This window comes from Grammomys surdaster, unplaced genomic scaffold (genome assembly GCF_004785775.1).
Source record: "Grammomys surdaster isolate TR1022 unplaced genomic scaffold, NIH_TR_1.0 125834, whole genome shotgun sequence".
Classification (NCBI taxonomy): Eukaryota; Metazoa; Chordata; class Mammalia; order Rodentia; family Muridae; genus Grammomys; species Grammomys surdaster.
The window spans coordinates 473073-497627 of NW_021620662.1; the positions used below are offsets into that span (position 1 = coordinate 473073).

Genomic DNA, 24555 nt, shown 5'->3' on the forward strand with positions numbered 1-24555 from the left:
TTCTGATCTCTCACTTGACAAACTTTTAGGTTGGAACAAGAAAGGCACATCCTGGAAGACACCGCCATACGTGACACCTCCAATGGTGACAAAGTGGCCTCTATTGCTGCAGTTGTCTTAGTGTTTGCTCAGTTTGGTTTGTCAGGTTCTGCCAACAGTCCTTGGAGATTACTGACTAGAGTTTCTCCTTCTCTAGCATTCTACACACACCGTGAAGCCTTTCTGAATCTTAGTTTTTCCTAGTTCTGAGATCCTGGAATTCTGGTGTCTGAGATGCCGGCCAAGCTCCTGGCAGAGGTCTTTTTCTGATCATAGCATTTCTATTTGCACCATCTGCATCAGAATCATACTTTAATTTTGGAAAAATTCCTCCTCCTCCCATTTCTTTTTGAGAGGGGACCTTGAGGTATAGCATGGATAAGAGTGGAACTCATGGTCCCCCTGTCTCCATTTCTCCAAGTACTAGGGTGTCAGGTGGATGTCACCATACCCAGGGTGTGTATCATGGGTAAGCCCCTCACTTAAGTAATGGAAGTGAGGTTTGACAACTGTACCCTCCCGGACTGATGAAAAGTTCCTTGGCACTCTGGGCAGTAGAAACAGCAAGTGAGCTTTGTCCAGTGAAAAAGACAGTTGGGAAAGCCTGTCCGTCCTCCGTCTGTAACACTGACAATTTCTACAGGGCTTCCTTCTCACCTCTAGACCTCATGGCCTCTAGTCTAAATAAATTCAGTAATTCAATTCTCATAACAAAATTTTTAGGCATATGTTTGATGTTAGTCTCTAGAAATCACACACAAACCATAGAGCTTATAATCTGATTCCTCGTGCCCTTTCCTTCAGACTCATTGTGTCTATTATGGTCTGCATGTATGAGCATACAGGAGGCCCTGACTCCCTGTGATGGGTACAGGGCGGGATTTCCTCCTGCTCACGTGAGGGAGGACGGGATGTAGCTATGGACTCTGGAGTTCTCTGGGTAGCTTAGTCTATCCAAACCTGTTTTCTTTTAAATGTAGGTGTCACTCGTGGACTACGTGACACTGCAGGTGACAATCCCGGTGTTCCCATAGTGTGGTCAACCACAGATCCTGGCACAGCTCTCACTAGAGAGTGTGCGCCTGCCCAGCACAGCTCCCTTCAGGAGCCTTAGAGAGTGGACGCCTGAGACCTTTGTGGATCTCAACAACCACATTCCTCCGTACGAGTCTGGGATCACAGTATGGCAGGGGCCCTACAATCTGCTTTTGGGCTTTCTCTGCCCAGTTATAATAAAAATTTATTATCAAGTACTTTGAAGATACAAATGATCACTAAATTTTAATTCATTCTACAGAAGAATCTCATTAACTTGGTATTGGCTAATTTAATTTAATGTCTTTTTCAAAGAAATGTCTCTTCACAAGATGATCAGATGGGTTTGCCGTTATGATGAGCACAGTTAATGCACAGGGTAAGACTATTATAAAAATTGAACTGAATTGGTTTAAAGACTTTAGGAATTGATTTCTCTTGAAACAAGCCATAAAGATCGCCCAACAGAATGGAATTTTTAAAAATGCACATGGGAATAATATTAAGGTTGAAATATAAAATTCATATATAAAAGGTCCTAGGTACGCTAGCAAATGCATAGGAAAGTATTTTATTTCAATTAAAAGTTTTTCTTAAGTTTCAAAATAAAAAATTCTTATTTTAAATTATTTTTTAAATAAAAATAGATTTGAATGTTTTAAACAAAATCTGACAAATTGACTAATCCATTTCTCCAAATACTAAAGTTTGGGGGAAGTTATAATAACTTCCTCATTATTATTATGGTATCATATAAAAGACAATGCCATTATATTGGTACAGGAGAAATTATTTTATAATGAAGTACAATGACTGAATCTAATCCTTCTATAGGGACTAGTAAGACAGTGAATATAACATTAAGTAAGCACATGAGGTTTAACAGTTGGGTTCTAATAAGATATCTAGCCAATGGTAAGATAATTTAAACAGCAACCAAACACTCAGAACTCTGTCTTAGGCCTAACAACCGCACAGTATCACTTACTGGGTTTCTAGTTCTGTCAGAGTTACCGAGTCTTCCAGACACTGCACCGTAAGTATTTCCAACTGGCTTTTCAGCAGGGAGAGGAGGTGGGCTTTGTGATTCCTCGTGTAAACCTAAGGGAAAGACAGAAGACAGAAGTCACCAGCAATGGCTGGTCTAGGATTCCATACAACGAACTGAATGTTTGGGCTCCCTAAAAAAATGGCAGGCAGAAGAGATCCTCACCTGGAACCAGACAGTTCAGTAACGAGAAATAGCCCTCAGCAGACCCTTGAAAAGTGAGCAAATACCATGCTACATGCTATAATAGTGGGATAGCATCTGCTAAGAATGATGAGTCAGGCATTAACTTGGACACGCCAAACAAAATCACCATCCCTGTGTCAGATCTGTCTGGTCTACTTGTCGCTGGCACTACGATGTGGCAATTTCGGTTTAAATCTTACTTAAAGTAAAATAAAGTCAAAATGTTTGTTCTTTAATTGTGCTAGCCACGTTTCAAGCAGCCAGTTGCCACTGGGGGATAGAGGCTACTACAGTGGCCAGCACATATAAACTACTGCCAGAGAATATCACACTAGACAATATGCTACCTACGCTAGAGACACTGGAATTAAGGAAGCTCTAAGCGACCTGTTTCATTTATTAATGTCAGTAATTGTCAGGTTTGTTTGTTTGAACCAAAAGCCTGTGTTCATTCTAGAAAGACATGGGCCTTAATAGGTGGAGCACCCAATCCTCCCCCACTCACAAATAATTAAATGTTTCTGATAATTTAGGTTAATGGCTATAATTAGCCTCAATTACTGAAATAATATTTTTATATCCAAACCACACACGTAGCTCAGTAATATTCCCAACTTACTTTAAAGAAAGAAAATAGAGATGATTAGATTTAATTATTGCCAGATAATTAAAATCCATGTGCATGAATACTTCTTGAGGGGAAGACTGTGACATATTGCAGGAGTCTAAAGCCTCCTTTTACACTCTCTGGTGTATGGGAATTCTCATTCGTTCAGATGAATACTTGCAATTTCTAGCTCCAGTGAAAAACTTCTAACATGAAGAAGATCTGTCAGGTTCCTGTTTTACAGACAGGAAAACATTCTCAAAAGGAGAAAAATGTCCCGAGCTCGCTACTAGGAAAACAATGATTTAAGTGCTTGTCATGAAAGGCAGGACACACAGAATCACTAATCACTCAAGTCAGTCAGTCACCTTCCTGAAACACCCTCCCACTGTGACAGGATCTCAGCCTCACAAGGAGACAATTATGTTATTTAAGAGTCCACTGGAGCAAGAAGTCAGCTGGACCCTTACCTGCAGAAAGGGCACAGGGAGAAACTGTTATGGGTATGAAGGGCTTCAGAGACATAGTTCCCATTTTAATACAGACAGTGAAGGGTCTGGCAAGGGCCTGAAGGAATGCAGGGGACCAGCTATGTGTGTAACCTGGGGAGGATGTCTTAGGTTCCAGGGGAAGGAGCTGCAGGTTCAAAGACTCTAAAGGACCTTGCACACAAGCTGTTCTTTTCTTCCCTGTCCATTCCAGATTCTTTAGACATCAAAAATCATGTTCTCTTTCCTCTGCTGCATTTATGCATTGTTTAAAAACTCTACCAATGGGGGCTAGAGGAAGGCTCAGGGACTAGCACTGGCTCCTCTTCCAGAGGGCCCAGGTTCACAGCACTCACATGGAGGCTCAGAACCATCTCTCACTTCAACTCCAATTTATGTGAAATCTTGGTCTTTTTCCTCGAGCACTGCATGCACATGATACAGAGACACACATGCTGGCAAAACCCACATTAAAAAAATGATTTACAAATTGTACTAACAGAACTATGGAGAACTGACTTACGCTGGCCCCAATGACTCTTGGAAGGCTATCTTGGCATGCCAGTTCTCACGCCCACCAGGACAGATTCACCTTTAAACAGTTCCTGGGGTACTGCTTGGAGATTAATTTAAGATGGTTCCTTAGCTTATCTATTCACAATTTCAGAGTTAATAACCCAATTTAGGAAAAGTAAGCGGTAGGCCTGACACTGCCCACACTAGGAAGGCCTGCTCACAAGTTCTGTTGTTAACTAGCACTCAGAACTTGTACTGTAAGACGGGACCAACTATCATTTACTTGATTGACTGATTTTTTATTTTTATTTTATTTTTATTTTTATTTTGAGACAGGGTTTCTCTGTATAACTGCCCTGGCTGTTCTGGAACTCAAGTCTGCTTACCAGGCTGGCCCTGAACTCAAAGAGATCCACCTGCCTCTGCCTCCTGAGTGCTAGGATTAAAAGCATGTACCTGGTACCTGATTAGTTGGTACCAACTAACCATCTTTAGAACTAACAAATCAGAAGATTCTGTCTCAGCTCAACAGTTACTTTCCTTCCAGGCATCTGGAATGTTAGAATCTGTCTGAGTTTTTATGGTGGCTATGAATCTAGTTCTCAGGAACAGCAGCAGGCAAAGCATCTCTAGATTTCTGTTTAACATTTTGTGTGTTGTCCTAACTCACTACAGGGAGACAGGAAGTCTGCCCTGTGTGGTGTGACCTCACTAGAGGATTCCTGGAAGCTTATTTCTGGTTTCTATCATATTATACCCCATTTGCCTTTCCCCTTGGTGGATTCTGTGTCATTTACTCTTACAGTAAAAAATTGTAACCATGACTACTGAGTCCTGAGAGGAGTCCTAATGATTCATCCACTTGGCGGTGGTCTTGGGAACACTGGCATTAGAGTAAATTTAAGAACAGAAGTTGTGAACTAAGGGTATAACTCATGTAAACCATGAGAGAGGACTGGATTCCAGCCTTCGAAAGAACCCACATCAGGTTTCTATAGTAGTGATCTTTGTATTTTACTATGCCTGTAAAATCCAGAATATGGCTACAAGATAACAGTAAACAGATGAGCGACCCCATGAGCTATAATGTTACTCCTTTCTCTACTATATCACATCGACAAAAGCCATCATGTCACCATTTTCCAAATCAACACTACCATATAAGCTTCAAAGAAGCAAGACTTGCCAGAAATCGAGGTGTTGGCTTGTCTCCTCATTTTTCACAGCAACTCTGTTCAATCTCAGCTACTGGCTGAGCGTTATCAATTAATAACAAAACCATTAAGAAACTAAAACCAATATGATGCTTCTTGGAGGTGTCTTAGAGAAAAGCCAGTCCCCTAAGGTCAAGTGTATGCTCCTGTGCACTCCTGGGGCCCTCCAGCCTGTGTTAGGAGGAATCAGCAGGATTCCTGAGGAATCAGTCAGACAAAAGCAAAGGCATCTCTGGGCCAAGCAATAGCTCTGCAGGCATTAATGAAACCAGAGGCCCCTGGAAAGCTGAGTGATGATTCCCAGCAATGCCAGGAACTGCTCCAGAACTCACAGATTTTCTTTTCTTTCTTAAGTGTCTCTTGTAGCTTAGGCTGGACTTAAAACTCACTGTGTAGCCAGGGATGACCTTGAATTCCTGATCCTCTAGCCATAACTTTCTGAGTGCTAGAATTACAGGTGTCCTCCATCTCTCCCTGTTTTATACACTTCCTGGAATTGAACCCAGGACTTCCAGCATGCTAGGCAATTAGTCTACCAACAGAGTCACATCCCCAGCCCTAGCTATCAAAAATTTTAAGTACAATTAAAGCTGATATAAAATTTCATTTACTGTATGTTTAAAAGAATCAATTAAGTGTGCACACAAAAATCTAGGGTTATAAAAATTTTAAGATGGTATTTTGCAATTTAGTCATTCTAAGAAGAATAATTGTTAGATATTTCTAAGGCTTTGAACAATTCACACATATGAAGGCTGAGCTGACTGGAACAGTACACCCCTGATACACATATATAACTTCATTTGCTATTCGCTTCACCTCTTTCCTACCATCTTTACCAGAGGCACTGATACAGGATACTATGATTGTTCCCAGATTCACAGTCTCTTACTCTCTTTGTCTAAAATCAACCTTAAAGAAAGACAGAACACACATTCTTGGTGATAATTCTCCAAAGAATTGGGAAAGAACACCTTGCTCCAGGATGTCCATGACCGTGAATAACAAACAGCAGGTTATGTGTAATTTCCAAAGCAGACATTGATAAGTTAATTCAGATTTCTCCTAGACTCTTGAAGGAGTAAATTAGGAACACAGAAGAGCTTACATTTTCCTGGTTTGGCTGGGATTCTTATTACAGTAGGCTTCCTGGTGGGCACCGGCTGCCCTGCTCTTTCTTTTGTTGCTTCTGGTTTTGTGGGGAGCTGAAAGGGATCTAATGAAAAACATAGTTTATTTTGCATGTTTTAGTTAACACAGATTCAAACAAAAAAGCCTCATTCATAATTTAAGAGTCATATTTCTCATGCCCCAGGGAAAACTATTCATGGATAAACAAAATCTCAGTTTGCAGAGACAAAAACAAAGTTGGAGCTCATAAAAGGAAATAATTTAGTACCCCGTAAATAATTCATATGGCTTTCTTCCTCTCTGATGAGAGAGATCCAGGACAATCCTGAATTATGTAGAAGCTAGCTTTCAGGGGAGTGTAATCATTTCATAAATGTCTGCCTGCGAGTGAGGGGCAACTGCAACAAGCAATCTTTCCAAACAGCAACGCCCCAGGCCCCCAGGAGGGCTCTGCATGTCCCTGTGCAAGGCTACCATATACGCCCACTGGCTCACCAGCAGCCTCCTCCTCCCCTCACATGACCGGACACTGAGAAGGGCCCAGCCGTCTCAGAGTCAGTTTAGTGACGCCACACTTCCATAATGTGGAAGTAAAAAGGGTTTTATTCCAAGAATAAAACATCTCCCTTCAAATAGCTAACTCTGGGGCAAAGATATACGACTTAGCATTTCTCCATCTTCATTAATTTATTTTAAGTAAATCAGATATGCCTAGGGTAAGCATTTTAAATCAGAACAACTGTAAACCCATTTTTTTTTAAACAGAAAGAAATGAACTTTAATGTAAATGCTCTTTTCATTAGTTTAGAAATATGTCTATAAAAATGTTTGCATGTAGGCCTGGAGAGACGGCTTAGCACTTAAGAGTACTTGTTGCTCTTGCAGAGAATCTGGTTTCCAGCACCCACATCGGGCCTGTAACTGCAATCCAGGAGATCCATTGTCTTTCTTGGCCTCCACTGATTCCAGGCACATATGTGATACATAAATACACATGGAAGCACTCCCTGCCCATATAAATAACATTTAAAAAATGTTTGTAAGCATGGAATATGCTTGTGCGTGCCTTCCTATGTGTGTGCTGGTTCACATCAAGTGCACACTACATGTTACACAGGTCAGAAGAGGATGCCTGGTAACCTGCTGTATCACTCTTACCCCTTGGAGGCAGGCTATCTTATCAAATCTCCAGCTGGCTGCTTTTTTTGGCTAGGCTGATTGGCCAGTGAGCTCCAGTGATCTATCTTTACCCCACTTTAAGCTGGGATTGCAGATGCACAGGCGCATACTTGGACTCTCTGTGGAGCTGGGGATCCAAATCCAGACCCTCCTGTTTGTGCAGCAGGCAGGCACTCACACCCACGGAAGCACCTCCCCAGCTCCTATAGATTTCTTTTTAAACAATGAGAACCCAAAGCTTGGGAAAGAGGTCAGTTGGTAAAAGGCTTGTCATGCAAACATGGGGACTTGGTTTAATCCCTAGAATCCAAGCAAAAAGCTTTGTGCACTGAGGAAGCAGTGACTAGAGGGTCCTTGGGGTTGGCTGGCAAGCCAATACAGCAGGAAGGGGGAGCGCTGGCTTCCCTGTTTAAGGACAAAAGGGGGAGAGCAGCAGAGGAAGACACTTGAGATCAGTCTCTGGACTCTGCATGCACACAAGTGTGTGCACCACACAGACACAGACAGACAGTCACCCTCTCTTCCCACAAAAATGATAATAAGAAGAAGAAGAAGAAGAGGAGGAGAAAGAGGAGGAGAAGGAGGAGGAGGAGATGGGAGACCTGAAAATCAACGGAATAGTAAAAAGAAAACGGTATGCTCTACAGCATCTCCCTGTCTGTTCATCTCTCCTTCTCTGCCTCTGTGCTGCTCCTCCCTTGGCCTGCTGGAACCTGGGACTGTCAGCCTCCCTTCTCCTCTACATGCTGCAGAAGCCTGGTCTTCCTTCTAACCACCCTTAACCCTCATCAACCCCTCAGTGGTTACATCCCATTTGCCAGTATCTCTCTCAGGGATCTGTTTCTGCTGGAGAAGGACTAGTTAAAATAATCAAGGCTAATCAAGTTCAGTGTAGTCAACCTATCATGTGATATTTCTGCTGTAATTGCTGTTTCTGGCATCCCTAATATGTTTGTTACTGGTATAGTTTTTTGGCCAACCATGTTTGCTGGGTGAGTTTGGAGGGAGAAGAAAATGTTGAGCCTGAAATTGAATTCTGCGCCACTAATGATACCTATACATTCTCACATCCAGTCGGCGTGTGCAGGGCGATGGCTCGGGTGGGTTGTGTGTGGAGAAAGGCTTGTCAAAAGGTATTGAGGAGGCTGGCACAGGAACATCCAAATCCAGCTTACAGGGGAGGCCAGCCGCAGGAAACCCTGCCCCTAACCCTGCACTCTCTAGAAGGCATAACTCAGCAATCCTGTCAGAGGGTCAGCCACTTTGGTTTAAGGATTAAACACAAGAAGAGATGCTACAGTTTATATGCAAAGTGCTCTCAGTGTCCCAGATGCACACTCCTACCCTCTTTCTTCCTCTTAGTTTTCCTGTCACTAGCTCCTTTTAAATAACTGACTCGGTCACATGTAATTGTTCTGCTATGCATGCCCCGGTGAAAAAGCGTGACATCGTTGCAGATCGGCAGGCCCATGTGCTGATGGGCCCCAGCTGTGCTCACTGAGTCACGAGGCTATCTGCATGTTGTGTTGGGCCGAGATCCATGTGACACCAAAAGAGGACAAACAGCACCATTCCAAATCGCTGAGAAGCAAGGGGGATCAAAGGCTTGGTCTTTATCTCAATGATGACCTGTGCAGGACAGTCACGTCCCCTCTAATGAGTCACACCCTCAACCGCTGAAGTCGACTTTTTTCCCTGAGTGTGGGCAACATACAAAGCAAGCATGGCGCCTCCCTTTGTGTCTGTGGACTGCAGGCACGGCCCAGAAGCCACAGCACTGACTTATGTTTAAAGGGCTAAAGTTCGTGACCTTTGGTCCTGGGCATTATTATTATTTTTGGTTTTTCAAGACAGGGTTTCTCTGTGTAGCCCTGGCTATCCTGGAACTCACTCTGTAGACCAGGCTATCCTCGAGCTCAGAAATCCGTCTGCCTCTGCCTCCCAAGTGCTGGGACTGAAGGCGTGCGCCACCACTGCCTGGCTCCTAAGCTTTATTTTTAGAAAATTACTCTAGGAACAAAAAACACTAGAAGTAAATATTTCTGGGAGTATACGTTATAGGATCTCTTTCTTCCTTTCTTCCTTCCTTCTTTCTTTCCTTCCTTCCTTCCTTCCTTCCTTCCTTCCTTCCTTCCTTCCTATTCCTTTCTTTTATTTTTTAGAAACAAAAGCAAAATACAGGGGCAACAACAGGTGAAATCTTTGAGTATTCAACTCCAAAATACTTTCATTTTATTATTGAAAAAACAAAACAAAACTGGGCAGTGGTGGCACATGCCTTTAATCCCAACACTTAGGAGGCAGAGGCAGGCAAATATCTGAGTTCAAATCTAGCCAGGGATACATAGAAAAACCTTGTTTTGTAAAACCAAAACTAAAACCAAAAAAAAAAAAAAAAAAAAGAGAGAGAGAGAGAGAAGAAAAAATAGATAAAAATAGATGGCAAATATATATATTTTAAAAAATACACTGTAAGAAAGAACCTTCCCCCCTGCCCCAAGTATGTTTTTTTCAATGGTTTCAAAAATGACTATAGTTTTAAAGGTAGGGATATTAGATACAAAGAAACAATAGATTGGACTATTAATCTGAAGAGATGTTGTCAATAAATCTCATTGCTTTTCCAAGGCAACAATAATAAGCTATAAAAATAAAAACGGCTTTAGTGACCTTGGGGAATGCAGATACATACGTGTTACTCATACATGCAATAAGCAAACAGAATCTTAAAAAAGAAAGAAGAAAAATGATTGGGATGGACGTGGGGTCTCATGATCCCAGGAGCTGTGAAGTAAAGGCAGGGGGATGGCAAGTTTGATGGCAAACTGAGCTACATGGTGATAAAATCCTGACTGGAAGAAAAAAGAAAAAGAAAGAAAGGAGAAACAAGTAAAGAAGATGATTTTGTTAAAGGTAGCACTTACACAATTTAACTGACTCAACACAAAATGAAAATCAGGCCTCCTTCCATCCATCTTCTCAGAGTCCTTCTAGATATATCATTTAAGACTTAACACAATCAGTAACTAAAATACCAGGAACACCATTCTTCATCTTTGTGATTTATTTTGAGACAGGGTCTATGTACTCTGGGCAGTGATACATAGTTTGATATACAGTGATACATCTTATGTATCAAGCTCACTAAGTAGCTGAGGATAACCTTGAGCTTCTGAGCCTCCTGGTCCTCACTGAGTGCTGGAATTACAGGCATGTACCACATCAGGTTTACACAGAATTGTAGGTTAAACTCGGAGCTTCATGTATCCTAGATAAACACTCTGCCAACTAAGATACATCCCTAATCCCTGAACCTTGCACTTTAAAAAAATGAATAAAATATATGGAGGCTAGGAAACAATAGGTTTGTTTGGTGTCTCGGTACTACATGATACTCTACTGTACTGCATCACACCATAGTTCATTCAAGCAGCCCACTGAAACTTATTTCCAATATTCTTTGTAGGTGTACATAATCTGCATAGACTGCAGAGGAGAACGACTGCCATAGGTTCATGTTTGAATATTTGATCCTCAGCTGGTGCAACTGTTTGGGAAGGATTAGGGGGTGTGGCCTTGTTGAAGAAGGCGTGTCACTTGGGGCAGGCTTTAAGGTTTCAAAAGAGTCATTCCTAGTATGTGTGTCTCTCTCTGCCTCCTACTTTCAGATTAAGATGTGAGCTCTCAGCTACAGTTCCAGCACCAAGCCTGGCTGCCTGGCTGCCTGGCTGCCTTCCTGTCTGCCACCATGATCATCATGGATGCTAACCCTCCAAAACCATAAGACCCAAATAAATTCCTTCTTCTATAAGTTGCCTTGATCATAGTGTTTTGTCACAGCAACAGAACGATAACTAAGACATATGTGCATTATCTCCAATGTTCTTTAGAACATTAATCTAGAGCCCAGGAGTGGTCTTGACATGTTGAAAGATGTACCTCTAACTGTTCATAGAAGAATTAGTGGACACCCTTTGAAAGGAGATTAAAAGATGCACAGGCTGCATCAGGTTCTCAGAATCTTGTGGTCTATAGGTGGTTAATAACCTCCTGGAGATAATTCTATCAGAGACTGCTCATGCATCACAAGAGAAACACTCTGTCCAAATCTAGGGAAGTCAATGGCATTTTCCTATATTCTCATTTGCCGTGTTCACTCTGTCTTCTTTCTGGTTTCCCATTTCAACACCAATTACTCTACACATGTCGCCAAACAAGCAGGCTTCTTTATACCTAGGCATGGTCTTCATTACTGGGCTGATAAAAACACTGGTGATTTCTTCCGTCCATTAGCTGTCTGTAATAATACGCTTGTCACTGTAATTAGTTTCTCCATCTCTAGCTTGCTTTTCTGTCATTTCTCTCTCCAGAGTTCTGTTAATAGCAGAGATTGGTCACTAAACTATTAATCCGGTCTGTATAATGGAGCTGACAGTAGAAGCATTCTGCTTTTTCTTTTTTTTTTTTTGACAACTAGGTATGATTTGTAAGGGTTAGAAGTGGAATTGCTAATACTTCTTGGCTTTATTACATTAACCTGGAAGGCATTCTACCTATGAAATGAATCCAATATTAAATTGTCTGTTTTATGAGTTTTCCTTTAATAATTCTCCTAATCTTTACAATGTTTCCACAGTGTCAGTATTTTCTGATCTCTATTTCCTGAGATTAATACGGCAACTTCATTTTATGAATGCTTTATTAGTTCCTCATTATTTTTGAGGGAAGACAAAGAGGCCCAAAGACAGACTTCTGAGTTTTCTTCTGCATTCCTCTCTCTAGTTCTGGCTGATGCCTGGACTATTTAGGCAAGGGTTCACAGAGACCATTTATTTACTTATAATGACAATGCCACCGAAATACCAGGAAACCCTCACAGAATCCTCAGTCAAAAAACAAACAAAAAATTTATCAGTACTGAGGGCTGAGGTGATTCTGAAGGTCTCTGGAGGGTAACAAGCATATGGAGTCACTGGGCCGGTGTCAGTGTGCACTCTGGGAAAATCCCTAGAGCAGCTGTGGCTCAGGAGATGATGAACGGCTTGAAAGAGCTTAGAAGGAAGTGGCAGTAATCCAGAACAAAGACTGAAACTGGGCAGTATATAGGAATGGGAGGAGTGAGGCGGTTCTGAGGATGGGTCACAGTAAAGCAAGCAATGGTGATTTAACGGATGTGAAGTTATCACTACTTCCCAGGCTGCAATGGTGGCAGCACACTCCTAGGCGATCACAGCAGCCCCGGTACTCTCCCCTACCAGGGGTACTACTATGGTGCTTTATATGAGAAAAGAAAGGTACTGTCCAGCTGAGGGAAGTGCTAAAAGGCACACAGCAATTGTGAGAGACGGCTCTACCCTCAATCCAAATAGCTTGATACTCTGCGGTACAGTGAGAAGACTCAGGGATAGCCTCTCTGTCTCTCTAGGGAAGACTGTGTGAGGCTGTCACCAAGTGAGGTGAAATATAGGAGGGGCAGGTTTACAAATAGATAAGCACGGGGCTCCCTGTGACTCCACAGTCAAGAGCAATGGTTAAAGTCAGGCATACAAATGATACATCTTGCCAAGAGAGAACCCTGATGATTAAATGCTGGGTGATGAAGAGGTAGAAATCAAGATGCAGAAAAGGCTGGGTGTGAGCATGGTACTGCAGCCATGCTGTGTGTGAGGCCAAGTGTGAGGCTGAGGCATGACACTGTAGCCACGCCAAATGCTTTCTGTACAGCTTCCTGTCTGAAGATCTCTGTCATGATCTGCTTTATAATATAGAAGGAATGTTCAGCATTTTTAACCAAGTTTCTGTCCCCACAGAACCTAGCAGGTTCTAAAAAGACAACCTCTGGTTTATATTGTTTTCCTATCCTGCCCTTCTCTGGCACTTGAAACATCAAAAGGTTTAGATTAAAAGACATTAGCAACACACTAAAATAGTCTATAAGGTTTTGTTAATTTAGGGAGTCCTGAAAGTGCTGGGTAGCAAACATAATGTGAAAAACAGGACTTAGAATAAAAAGATTGTACCTGGGGGCTGGGAATGTAGATTAGTTGGTAGCATGATGAATGAAGCCTTGGGCTTGACCCCCAAGGATACCAAATCAAAGTGAACACGCACACAGACTCACATACACAGACACACACACACTCTCTCAAACACAAACACACACACTCAAACACATGCTCACACATACACACATATTCACAAACACCCCCCCATACACACACACTCTCACACACATAAACACATGCTTACACATACAAACACACATACTCACAAAATACACACACATATACATTCTCACACACACACTTACACACAGACACACACAGATACACACACATACTCACACAAACACACACACACACACACACACACACACACACACACACACACAATTACTTGAGAGCCTTGGCTGGGGAAACAGTTTTATGACATGAGGCACTGATAGTCTTTCAGTCTGTTTACTTCATCTGCAATGTGAGGCCATTGATGCCACACAGAGGGCTGTCTTAAGTCAAATTAGTTTGAGTTGAAATAAAAATAGCACCTGTCACAGTGTACAGACCATCAGCAGAAGCTCAATATAGCCTAGTGCTCTCCTTCTGCCTTTTATGGATAAGAGATGTATCTTTTTGCTTTATATGCTATAGCCAGTTATAATGTTGTGTGCATAATAAACATTTAACAAATATGTCTGTTACCAAGTTTGAGACACATGGTATTCAGATTTTTCTTTTTGTTTCTTTTTGACAAGTCTCAGATGTAGCCCAGGTTGTCCTTAAACTTGGGATTTTCCAAACTCAGCCTCGAGTGCAGAGCTATCCTGTTTAGCCACACTTGGTCTTTGAAACTGTGTGTATTCTACAGTATTCTAAGGTATGCTTAATATTTATAACAGTTAAAATCTGGAAAATACTATCAAGTTTATATGCCCACAAATTTCATCCAAATAAGTAAACAACAGTAAAAGGAATTTTTCCATAGAGACACAGATCAGCTTGGTCTGACAAATTAAAGATAAACTTTATGTCACAGACAGATAAGCTTTGCTATCTGAACAGTGTGAAGAAAACATTCTCCCTGCCTTTGGGTATTTTAATTATCTTGATCTTGGCAGTACCCTTACAATTTTTGAGTTTTAGTTACAGAAATTTGCATTGCCAAGATATTCTGGGAGGATTATGGGAAAGAATCTTCTAGTCTGTGTGTCCTGGCTCTGGGTATCACTTTTCCAGGATCTCTCCTTGGGCTCCTGGCTCTCAGCTAGGACCCCTGTGGGGTCAGCAAATGATTCTCCATTTGTGAAGCTTCCATTTCATCCTCCTAAAGCTGTGTTTCCAGATCCTTTCAAGTGAGGCCTGAACTTCAACCTGCTAATTCAGGAAGCCAGCAAAAAACTGGTCCCCGGTCTGCTTATGTCTGCCTGCTGTAATAAAATCAATGTGTTCTAGTATCTCTTCCATGGGTCTCCACTGTCCACTCAGTGTGGTTCCTTTCCTGTCTCTGTGACCATGTCTCTTACTTCCTTTCCTGTCTCTATGAGCATGTCTCTTACTTCCTTTCCTATCTCTGTGACCATGTCTCTTACTTCCTTCCCTGTCTCTGTGACCATGTCTCTTATTTTTTGTTTATACCATCTTGAAACATGTGCACATACCTCTATACATATATATATGTACTGAACACCAAAACAGTGAGTGAAACTAAAGACACCACTGTGAGCTCAGGTTTTCCACTTCAAATTTTTACTCACCTAGAACTGTCTCAGAACTGATGGGTTCTTCAGCTGAGCTCCCCGAGGTGGGCAATACGTCATCGTCAAAGCTGATGAGGTCGATGTCCCCTAGGGCTTTGCTCTGTGGAGCTGGAACTGGGGGACTGGATGGCAGCCCTTCTCCAAGTGACCTGAACGCTTTGGCTTGTGATGCTACTGAGAGTCGGGGAGGAACAGAAACCAGTTTTGGTGGAACCGAAGGATACGGTGGGGCATCTGGGGAGGCTGATTTCTTCGGCAGCAAAGGCCGGGGAGCAGGAGTTGGGATTTTCTTCCCCACATCAGGGCTCTCGGCCATGGGTCTTCCTCCAGAAGTCTCATGGTTCATGCTTCGTGTAAGGCCAGGAATTGGTTTCTTTGGCAATTCAGGTTTGGTTACTGGGATAATTCCAGCTTCTTGTGGTGATGAGTATGGGGTGAGCCCTTCTCTGGCAGTCACCTTGAGCCTGTTTTCGGCCCACGAGTCCCATTCTCCAGAAGCTCTGTTAGCAGCTGGCTTGGGCGCCACCAAGGGTTTCCCTGAGGAAACAGCAGGCTTCGGGGGAACCGTGCGAGGAATAATCTCAGGTTTCTTGGGCAATCCTGGGATTTCTGTGTTTGTTTGACCCTCAAATGCTTTGATCCTGGAAACAATGGTATTTTGGCTTTGTTCTGTGTTCATAATGTTCATCACTGCCTGACTATCTAAATTACAGGTGCTGTCCAGCAGACACTGGGGTGGCCAGTCTTCTCTGGGGGTCACTGGGCTTTTTGGGATGTTTTTTTCTTTACTGTTAGCATCCCTAGTTACTGGTCTGAGGTTGCTTTTTGATCTTGGTCTTGGCACTGGACATCTCGTAGCACTGGGGTTTTCAGGACAGTTTTGCTCTTCACAAATATCAAAGACTATTAAAGGTGCCACACCTGAGGGAGGATTACCAGCTGAGGCTGCCGGTGATGGCTGGAGAGGCTGGAGAGGCTTGAGAGGTGCCTGTAGTGCTGACAGGAGCAAAGGAACAGGGCAAAGTTACGGTGTTATCATTTGAAAAGCAAAAACTTAATAGGAGCTATACAAATTTAAAAATATACAGATAGGCTACCAAGAGATATGGTTTCCACTAGGAACTGTTCAAAGTCAGCTTAAATGATGGTTCAACTTGCATTTGTTTTTATAATGTAGTCATCGTATATTTTAAAATACCATTAGACTCCTGGCTCTCATTAGACATCACACAAACCTGGTTGTCAAAACTCAACAACTTTAATGTTTACTTTCCAAGGCAAGTCGCTCTCATCTCTGTTGCCTGAATAATGAAATACTCTAAAGAAGCCCAGAGAACAGTCACCCTTGGCATCTTACCAAGATGACCTTACTAAACACCTTTATTTATTGAGAGATGCTTATTTCCTATAGCTATTATTATTGAGAAAATCCTTCTCAATGGAAACAAAGGGGACCTGCGCTAATGCACACTGTGAGTTAAACAGAGGGTGTCTGTGTTTTTGTGAGCTGGATGAGAGACTGGGTTACAGCCCTCAAGAAAGATCTATTAGAGCAATCACGGCGCATCCAAATTAAGAAAGCACACAGTGATCAGATCACAAGGCCTAGGAAGCAAGATTCAATAAATTATGCACGACTTGCAAGTTATTTTAAAGGCAGGAGGCCTGGCTGATCACGGCCCTAGAACTAGGTCAGAATCAGGGAAGACAGACTACATGCATTACTTGGAGGTGGATCGCTGTCTATTTCTTCTGGAAAGTCGGTCTGCGTTGCAGAAGTAATAGTGCTTCTTGGAGTGGCAGCAGCATTATTGTTATTTGTGGAGTTCACCTGGACTTGGTTGATTTCTTTTATCACTTGTTCATAGGAGGGCGGGAGCTGGAAAGCAAAGAATGAAAATTTCCTATGTCTATGGGCAATAACGCCTACAGCCTCACTGTGAAAATCTTTGAATGTAATTTGAAAGAAAGAAAATGGAAAGAGATGACGTGGTGTTTACGCACCTCAGCAGGAACCAAGTCTTGGGGCCTCCAAGGGCCTGCTACAGGCGTGGAGGGAAATCCCAGTCCTGGTGGTGGAGCACCTGGAAACCACGAGGCCGGCCTCAGTGGCTCTGCTGCCACGATGGTGATCTCTGGGCGCCTGGAAGATGGAGCCTCAGTAAGGTTCTCAGGTAGGACACAAGTTAGCATCATGTTTAGAGACTCACGGGGGGGGGGGGGGGGGGGGGGGGGTTAAACCACTTTTTAAAGAAGCATCAAAGCATTAAAGGTCTCAGAATGGCCTTTGTGGTCCTGGTGGCTGCATAGAATCGCCAGGAAGGCCATCATCCTCCATGAACCTTGAATGCTGGAGAATTAGGCCCCTGGGCGCTTAACTCTGCTGTGGTTGACAGGACAGGGCTAATTAAGGCCTCTCAGCTTTATTCCATAGCTCCGCTGTTGGCTAGCAGATAGCACAAATATGTGGCTTAAAGTAGAAAAACACAGTGGCCAGTGGACTTGTTTGGTTTTCTGTGATGAGGAAGTATACACAGAATGGAAGTTATCATGTGACGAATAACACTGTTCTCACTCCATCTCTGCCCCCAACTTGAAGGTACCCTTTTTTCGTTTGTTTGTTTTTATTTTTATTTTTTTTCCAGACACGGTTTCTCTGTGTAGCCCTGGCTGTCCTGGAACTCACTCGGTAGATCAGGCTGGCCTCGAACTCAGAAATCCACCTGCCTCTGCCTCTCAAGTGCTGGGGAAGCTACCTTTAAAATGCTTTAAATTTATTCATTCACTTTGAGAATTTGGTGTGTGTGTAAACATACTCTAGTCAGTTTTGTATTTTGTACATGACTTGATTCATCTGGAAAACTTGCATCATAGTGACTCAGAAAAACCTTCTTTTCTTACTCATTTTTGTTTGTTTTTGTTTGTTTGTTCAAGACAGGGTCTCACTACATAGCTCCAGCTGCCCTGGAACTCACTAGTAGAGCAGGCTGGCCTCGAACTCACAGAGATCCACCTGCCTCTGCCTCCAGAGTGTTGGGATTAAAGAGCAGCACCACTACATCTGGATTCTGAGTCTACATTTTTATGTTTAATTTTCAACTTGCTCTTCTAGCAAACTCCACCTATGTAAGTTAGTAAGCTGGGTAAGTTAGTCAGCTTTTCTGAACTTCGGTTTCGTGTCTAACAAACATGGATAATGATATTTGTTTTGTCTTCTCTAGTACTCTATGAAAATAGAAAATTGTGTACATATACACATCCTCCTGCTAGCCTATGAAATATGGTAAACTTATCACTAATTAAGTTTGAACTGTATTCCCTAAAACCCCCACTGACTGCCTTTTGTAACTTAGTAAGAGTTGGCAGTTAATGCTAAGCACCTAGAAATATACATTAAGCCTTATGACAAGCTGTGAGGTGGGTGTGACCAGCACCATTTTACAGAGAGGGATACGGAAGCTAAGGAGGGGTGGTGGCTTGTCCAAGGGCATATGGTAGGAAAATGCAGAAGTCAGGATTTGAACATCATTCTGTCTCAGCCTAAGTTCTTTTTCTTCTGGGATAAGTGTCTCACACCTGCAATCCCAGCACTCAGAAAGCTGAAGCAGGAGGACTGAAACAAAAGCTTCATAATGAGCTCCAGGCTAGCCTGGGCTACTGAGTGAGACTGTCGCGTCTCTCCAGTGCCCCAAATAGTCCCTGTTCTTCATTATTCTTTTCTTTTTTAAAAAAATAATTTATTTGTATTTGTGTACACTGGTGTTTTGACTGCATGTATGTCTGCGTTAGGGTGTTGGATCCTCTGGAACAGGAGTTACAGACAGTTGTGAGCTGCCACATGGGTGCTGGGAATTGAACCCAGTTCCTCAGGAAGAGTAAACACTGGGCCATCTCTCCAGCCCCTCCCCATTATCCTTTACTGTACTTTAGAAAAGCTTAAAGCAGGGATGACGACATAAAGCTGTATCCATTCCTTTATCCACCTGTCCACCCTATTTGTCTATCTACCTTTGTTCATTCATCCTCCTATCTTTCTATCTATCCATCTATCCATCTATCTATCTATCCATCCATCCTTTTACTTTCTTCTTTTTCACCATTTTGTCTTTCTTTCTCTAATATATATGCAACACACAATACATATATATGTATATATGTAATAAATACATTATATTAGTTTTTTGAGACAGGATTTCTCTGCCTGTCCTGGAACTTGTTCTATAGACCAGGTTGGCCTTGAACTCATAGAGATTCACCTGGCTCTGCCTCCCAAGAGCTGGGCTTAAAGGTGTGCGCCCCACCGCCTGGCTTTATCACTCTCTTTCTAATTAACCGTCTACCGTGTACTCATCCACATACCCATTCAGCCTGCCTCTTCTCTCATTCTTTACTATTAGCATATGCCCCGCCCCCATCCATATATCTGGGCAACAGTTGTTAAGCACTTATAAGGAAAATATTCTCTATACATCATTATAATAAAGTTTTACATACAATAGTTGTTTAATAATTACTTTAAAATTGAATTCAGCAAATACAAAAGAATCTTTTAAGGCCTGTGTCATTTCTATCAAGCAAAGCCTTCATTTCCAAAACTTATATATGAATTCAGAGATGTGTTGATGAGGCAGAACTCAGCACAGCACTGCTTATGAAGGTAAAATAATCTGCCGATTGATGATACTTCATACTGTCAGATTATACTCTCTATTATAAATATAACCATACCTCCTATCCCGATGAAGTTCACTTTGAATACAGGTCCGAGAAGCTATGGGAAAAAATAAACTAGTGTAGCACCATATAAGTAGATTCAATAAAGATTAAGTTTCTATACAGTATATAATTAGAAAGAAGTTAATTTATACAGGACACATATAGACGACATTACTTTTAATACTGCTAAAAAAACAAATCAGAGTGATCTTTAAATATGGCACAGTTAATTATAATCATGTATTTGAATGCAGAAGAGAATAATAGATTTCGAATAGTGTCTAAAATATTGTTTATATTTCTGAGAATCACAGCGTTAAGACTGAACAAAGGAAAGAGTTATTCGATAGAAACCGCAGGGTAGGGGCATTGAGATTACATCATAAAGTAACAATGGGAGGAAAAAATAAATTTCATCTACAGGACTAGCCTAACACAACGGTTTTATTACTATTGTAAAAAGTGGAGACGTAATGAAACTTTACCTACTTTTAAAATTTTTCTGACCTTTCCAGTAATTTTATTAAATAATAATAACAATATAAATAAATATAATCAAAACTCTTTCATGATCACATTTATAATACACAGTTTTTTGTGTGTGGAATAATCAAGAATTTCCCCTAAGTCTCAAACTCAAAAATCTCCATGGCAGCTAGGTGTGGTGTTGCACGTCTTTAATCCCAGTGCTAAGGCAGGGGTAGGTAGCTCTCTGTGAGCCCCGTGCTAGCCTGGTCTATATAGTAAGTTCCAGGTTGGCCAGGACTACATTATGAGTCTACTCACCTGACTCAAATTTAAGCTCTATGGCTTACATTTTTCCTGAGTTATATTTATAAGGCAAATCAATTCAACAGGAAAATCATGTCACCTTTGGAAATTCTTTTTTAACATAATGGAATATTACCTCTATTTTTAAAGATCCCTTTGGCAGGTGGAATCTTTAAGTACTCTACTGTAAAGACTTGTGTACAAGGGCATTTGTTTGAGAGACAGACTACTTGGGAGGTAGCTTTCAGTACCTCTCCACTACACTTTCCAAGTGCTTCTGATTTGGAAAGATTGGAAACATGCATCTCCATTATATCTTCCAACTTTCCTCTGAGCATGGCTGCCAGAGCTGAGACCAGTAAAGGCAGGAATGAAATCTGGGATACTCTCAGAGCTGGGGCAGCTGAACCAATGTTGGGCTGCAAAGGCTGAACCCCCAGTATTGGAAACCCAAACCCATGTCTGGATCTCGACTTGGACTATGCTCATAGAGTCATCGGGCTCCAATGACATGAGAGTCAAAGCTGAGCGACATGAAAGAATGTTGTCTACTGGAACGGGAGAGGTCAGAGCTCTGAGAAATGTCTGATTGGTGAGAAGGTTTCACTGCGTCAGAATCACCCACGCTTGCTGCAGTCATATGCCCACCATCACCACTAAAGCTGGAATCAGCAGATACAGCACTTCCCCAAGACTCCAGTCTTCCTGCATGAACATACCTCTTCCGCGGGGCATTGTGCTGTACACTAGTCATGAATGCTAAGGGAGAAAAAGAAGGGGTTACAGAAGAGGAGAGGGAGGGAAAGGGGTGAGCCAGTTGCCTATGCTCTACAAGGAATTCAGCAACAAGACCACCTACCGTGTTGCTTTGACCCTAAGAGAGTCTATTCTCAAGGAGCACATTCTAAAGATCCCCTTGTGGGCAAAATCTCCAGGTTCCCCCCATTCTGCACACTTAAATGGAAAAGAAAGTTGATGGGCCACCATTTCAGATGGTAAGAACAAAGTTGAGATGTCAATTTGTAATGTTACCACCAACACAGAACCTTTTAAGGTTTGGTAGGATCATAAGCCTGGACAGACCATCTTTGATCCTCCTCAGACCGTAGGGAGAGACGTAGAGGTGTGAGTAACCCATGGTCACACAGGTGTGAGAGGTGTGAGCAACCCATGGTCACACAGGTGTGACGGCCCACAAGGCTGGGAGCAGCTTGCTGCTCCACATACTTTAGCTCCTTGTAGAACTGGGTGAGTTGGTTATTAGTTCTCATTCTAAATAATTTCAAATAATCTCTTAGATAACTAGAGGAAACAAATATGTTGAAAGATTATATATTATAAATGTCCTTACTATAGAGCCACCCTATTGGTAAAAGTCACAATAATAAAACCTCAACAGCTACGGTTTTTGGACAGGGAGTGAGCAGGTGCAAGTGATATGACATCAAGGGCATCCAGAACAGCAAACTCGTGCCTTCAAGTCTGGAAGCCTCATCCACATCGCAGCTCTACCTTGTGAACCAAACCTCCCTGGTTTCAGCTTCCCTTCAGCTGTAAATCAGGGTCAGCTCACAATCTGCCGACAGTGCTACTCTCTAATGCGACACAGCTCCCAGCTCCTGGTATGGAAGCAGAGTTGGAGAAATCTGAATTCTAGGAATATGTTTGTCTAAAAGTTAATGAAAAGGCCAAGGGTTATGGCACACGCCTATAATCCCAGCACTTGGGAGGCAGGAGAATCACTATAAGTTCAAGGCCAGCCTGGTATACATTGTTCCAGCCTAGCCTGAGCTATGTAACAAAAACCTGGTCTAAACCCAGTCTTTAAAAAACCCAAAGTAAACAAATAAACAACAAAAAGGTCAGATATATCCAATTAGCACTTGTAAAAAACATTAAAAAATATTTAGGAGTCAAAGAACGAATGCACAAAACTCCACGATAGACTGGAACTAGAATCATTATTAAGGAATTAAAAAAGCAACTGGCTGTGTAATGTTACATTAAGAAAGAACGAAGGCTGTCTTCTTGCCAGGTTTAGATGACTGATTCTGGACTAGTAAATAGGACATCTTAATTGGCTGCTATGATAAAAAAAAATTTACAACTTTTTCCTTTAAAAAATTGTTTGTTGCTTTATTTAAATTAGGGGCTAGGGAGATGACTCAATGGCTAAGAGCAATGGTTGCTCTTCCATAGGACCCAGGTTGGATACCCAGCACCTACCATGGTACCCAGCACCTACCATGGTGGCTCACAGCCATCAGTAACTACGTGTACGGATGTTTTGCCTCCATGTATGTCTGTGTATTCTATGAGTGCCAGGTGCCCACAGAGGCCAGAAGACACTGGATCACTTAGGCATGGACTCACAAATGCTTGTGAGTTGCCATGTGAATGCTGGGAATCAGACTCAGGGTTTCCGGAAGAGCATCCAGCTTTTAACTGCTGAACCATCTTGCCAGCCCTACAAATGTTCTTAAAGAATAGGCAAGAGGGAGAATGGGCGGGGTTATTTATCCCTCACTTTATGTTTATACGCATGAGGACAGTGTATTCATCTGTCATCTATCCTTGTTTAGCATCAGAGCAAATGCAGACACGTGTAGTTTCTTACCATGTGAGTGACAGATAGGAATTAAAAGGAATTGGTCATTAGAACCCCAAACCCCTTTGCTTCATCTCCTCCTCCTCCTCCCTCCCTCTGCCGGGGCCGTTGTGGCAGCTCCTCTCTTGCGTCCCAGGCTGCTCTGCCAGATCACTGCTTCCCCTCCAGCCATCCTCATCCTCGCCAGAATCGACAACCAGGTTCTCTCTGCTAGATTTTTCTGACTGACTTTCCTGTCTCGAACACAAGCCCCTCCTTCGTTTATTTTTACTCCCAAACTTGGTTCTATTCAATGTTGAACTGTTCTATGGTGGCTGCTGTCTCCACTGACTTCACAGGTATGGCACCCACAGGCCTGGTCTTCGCCCCTTTTCCTCAGCCTCGAGGCCTCGCATCCTTTTACAGCCCCACAGGCAGCCGTCTCCTGGTTTTTCCACAACTCCGGCCATGCTTTTTGAGTTTGTCCCGCCCCTTTATCCTCAACTGCCTTCTCTTTACCTTGCACGGTCTAAGCAAACTCCATCCTGGGGAACCTAGGGAGTCAGGGACAAAGCACAACTCCTATCAGAGTCCCCACATCCCAGGAAGGAGGGAAGACACCAGCTCTCTCTTCAGCAGGCGAGGTTTTACAAAGATGACCACATATCTCTTCCATTACTGGCCCTTAAAGGGAAGAGCTGTAAGAGTCACCATAGGTCTCTGTCTCTTGTATCTTTTTCCTCCCAATACGAGTGCTGAGAACCCCCATTCCTCTCAGCTCTTAACCACTGACCTTCTCTCTGCCAAGACATCAGATTTTTATAAACTGCCATCATATTGACTTTTCCTTGTGATTGTTCAAAGTCATGTTCTTTATGACGTGTGGATGCTTTAAATTCGTAATAAATATTAAAAGCTATATTCCTAAACACAGGCTATGTTACTTTTTAGTGTGGTAATCTCCACTCCAGTTTTAGAGTAAAGCATCTAAAACCCTGTCTTTACTTTTTCTGTAACAGGGAATTCATGTTCTGTTTAAATAAAGGACCTTTTCGGAGCCTTTATTTACAAAAAATTAAAATTCTATACCAACAGCAAATTATAAAATACCAGCCAAGAGGTAAAGACACAAAATATAAATGTTAAGTTTGGAGAGAATTCGACTATGGCCCTTTTATTTCTATATGTAGAAATATGAGCCTATCTTTATAGGCATTTATATAGACCCCCCCTCTCTCCCCCCCACCCCTTCTTTCTCTCTCCTTCTCCTTCTTCTTCTTCCTCC

At 42.3% G+C, this 24555-nt stretch overlaps 1 protein-coding gene across 2 annotated transcripts in view; it reads right to left on the reverse strand.

Annotated features, from left to right (window-relative positions):
- Positions 1 to 24555, reverse strand: part of Sh3d19 (SH3 domain containing 19) — a 158930-nt gene that overhangs the window by 25210 nt on the left and 109165 nt on the right. Inside the window, exons 4-10 of one of the 2 annotated variants that reach the window (XM_028789504.1) lie at positions 21403 to 21442; positions 19925 to 19967; positions 17201 to 17339; positions 16922 to 17075; positions 15194 to 16192; positions 6242 to 6349; positions 2063 to 2175 (exon numbers count right to left, since the gene is read on the reverse strand). In XM_028789504.1, coding sequence (XP_028645337.1) covers positions 2063 to 2175; positions 6242 to 6349; positions 15194 to 16192; positions 16922 to 17075; positions 17201 to 17339; positions 19925 to 19967; positions 21403 to 21418 — 1572 coding nt within the window. In that variant the 5' untranslated portion in view covers positions 21419 to 21442. The remainder of the gene's footprint in view (positions 1 to 2062; positions 2176 to 6241; positions 6350 to 15193; positions 16193 to 16921; positions 17076 to 17200; positions 17340 to 19924; positions 19968 to 21402; positions 21443 to 24555) is intronic. The other variant, XM_028789506.1, reaches the window with a different exon arrangement.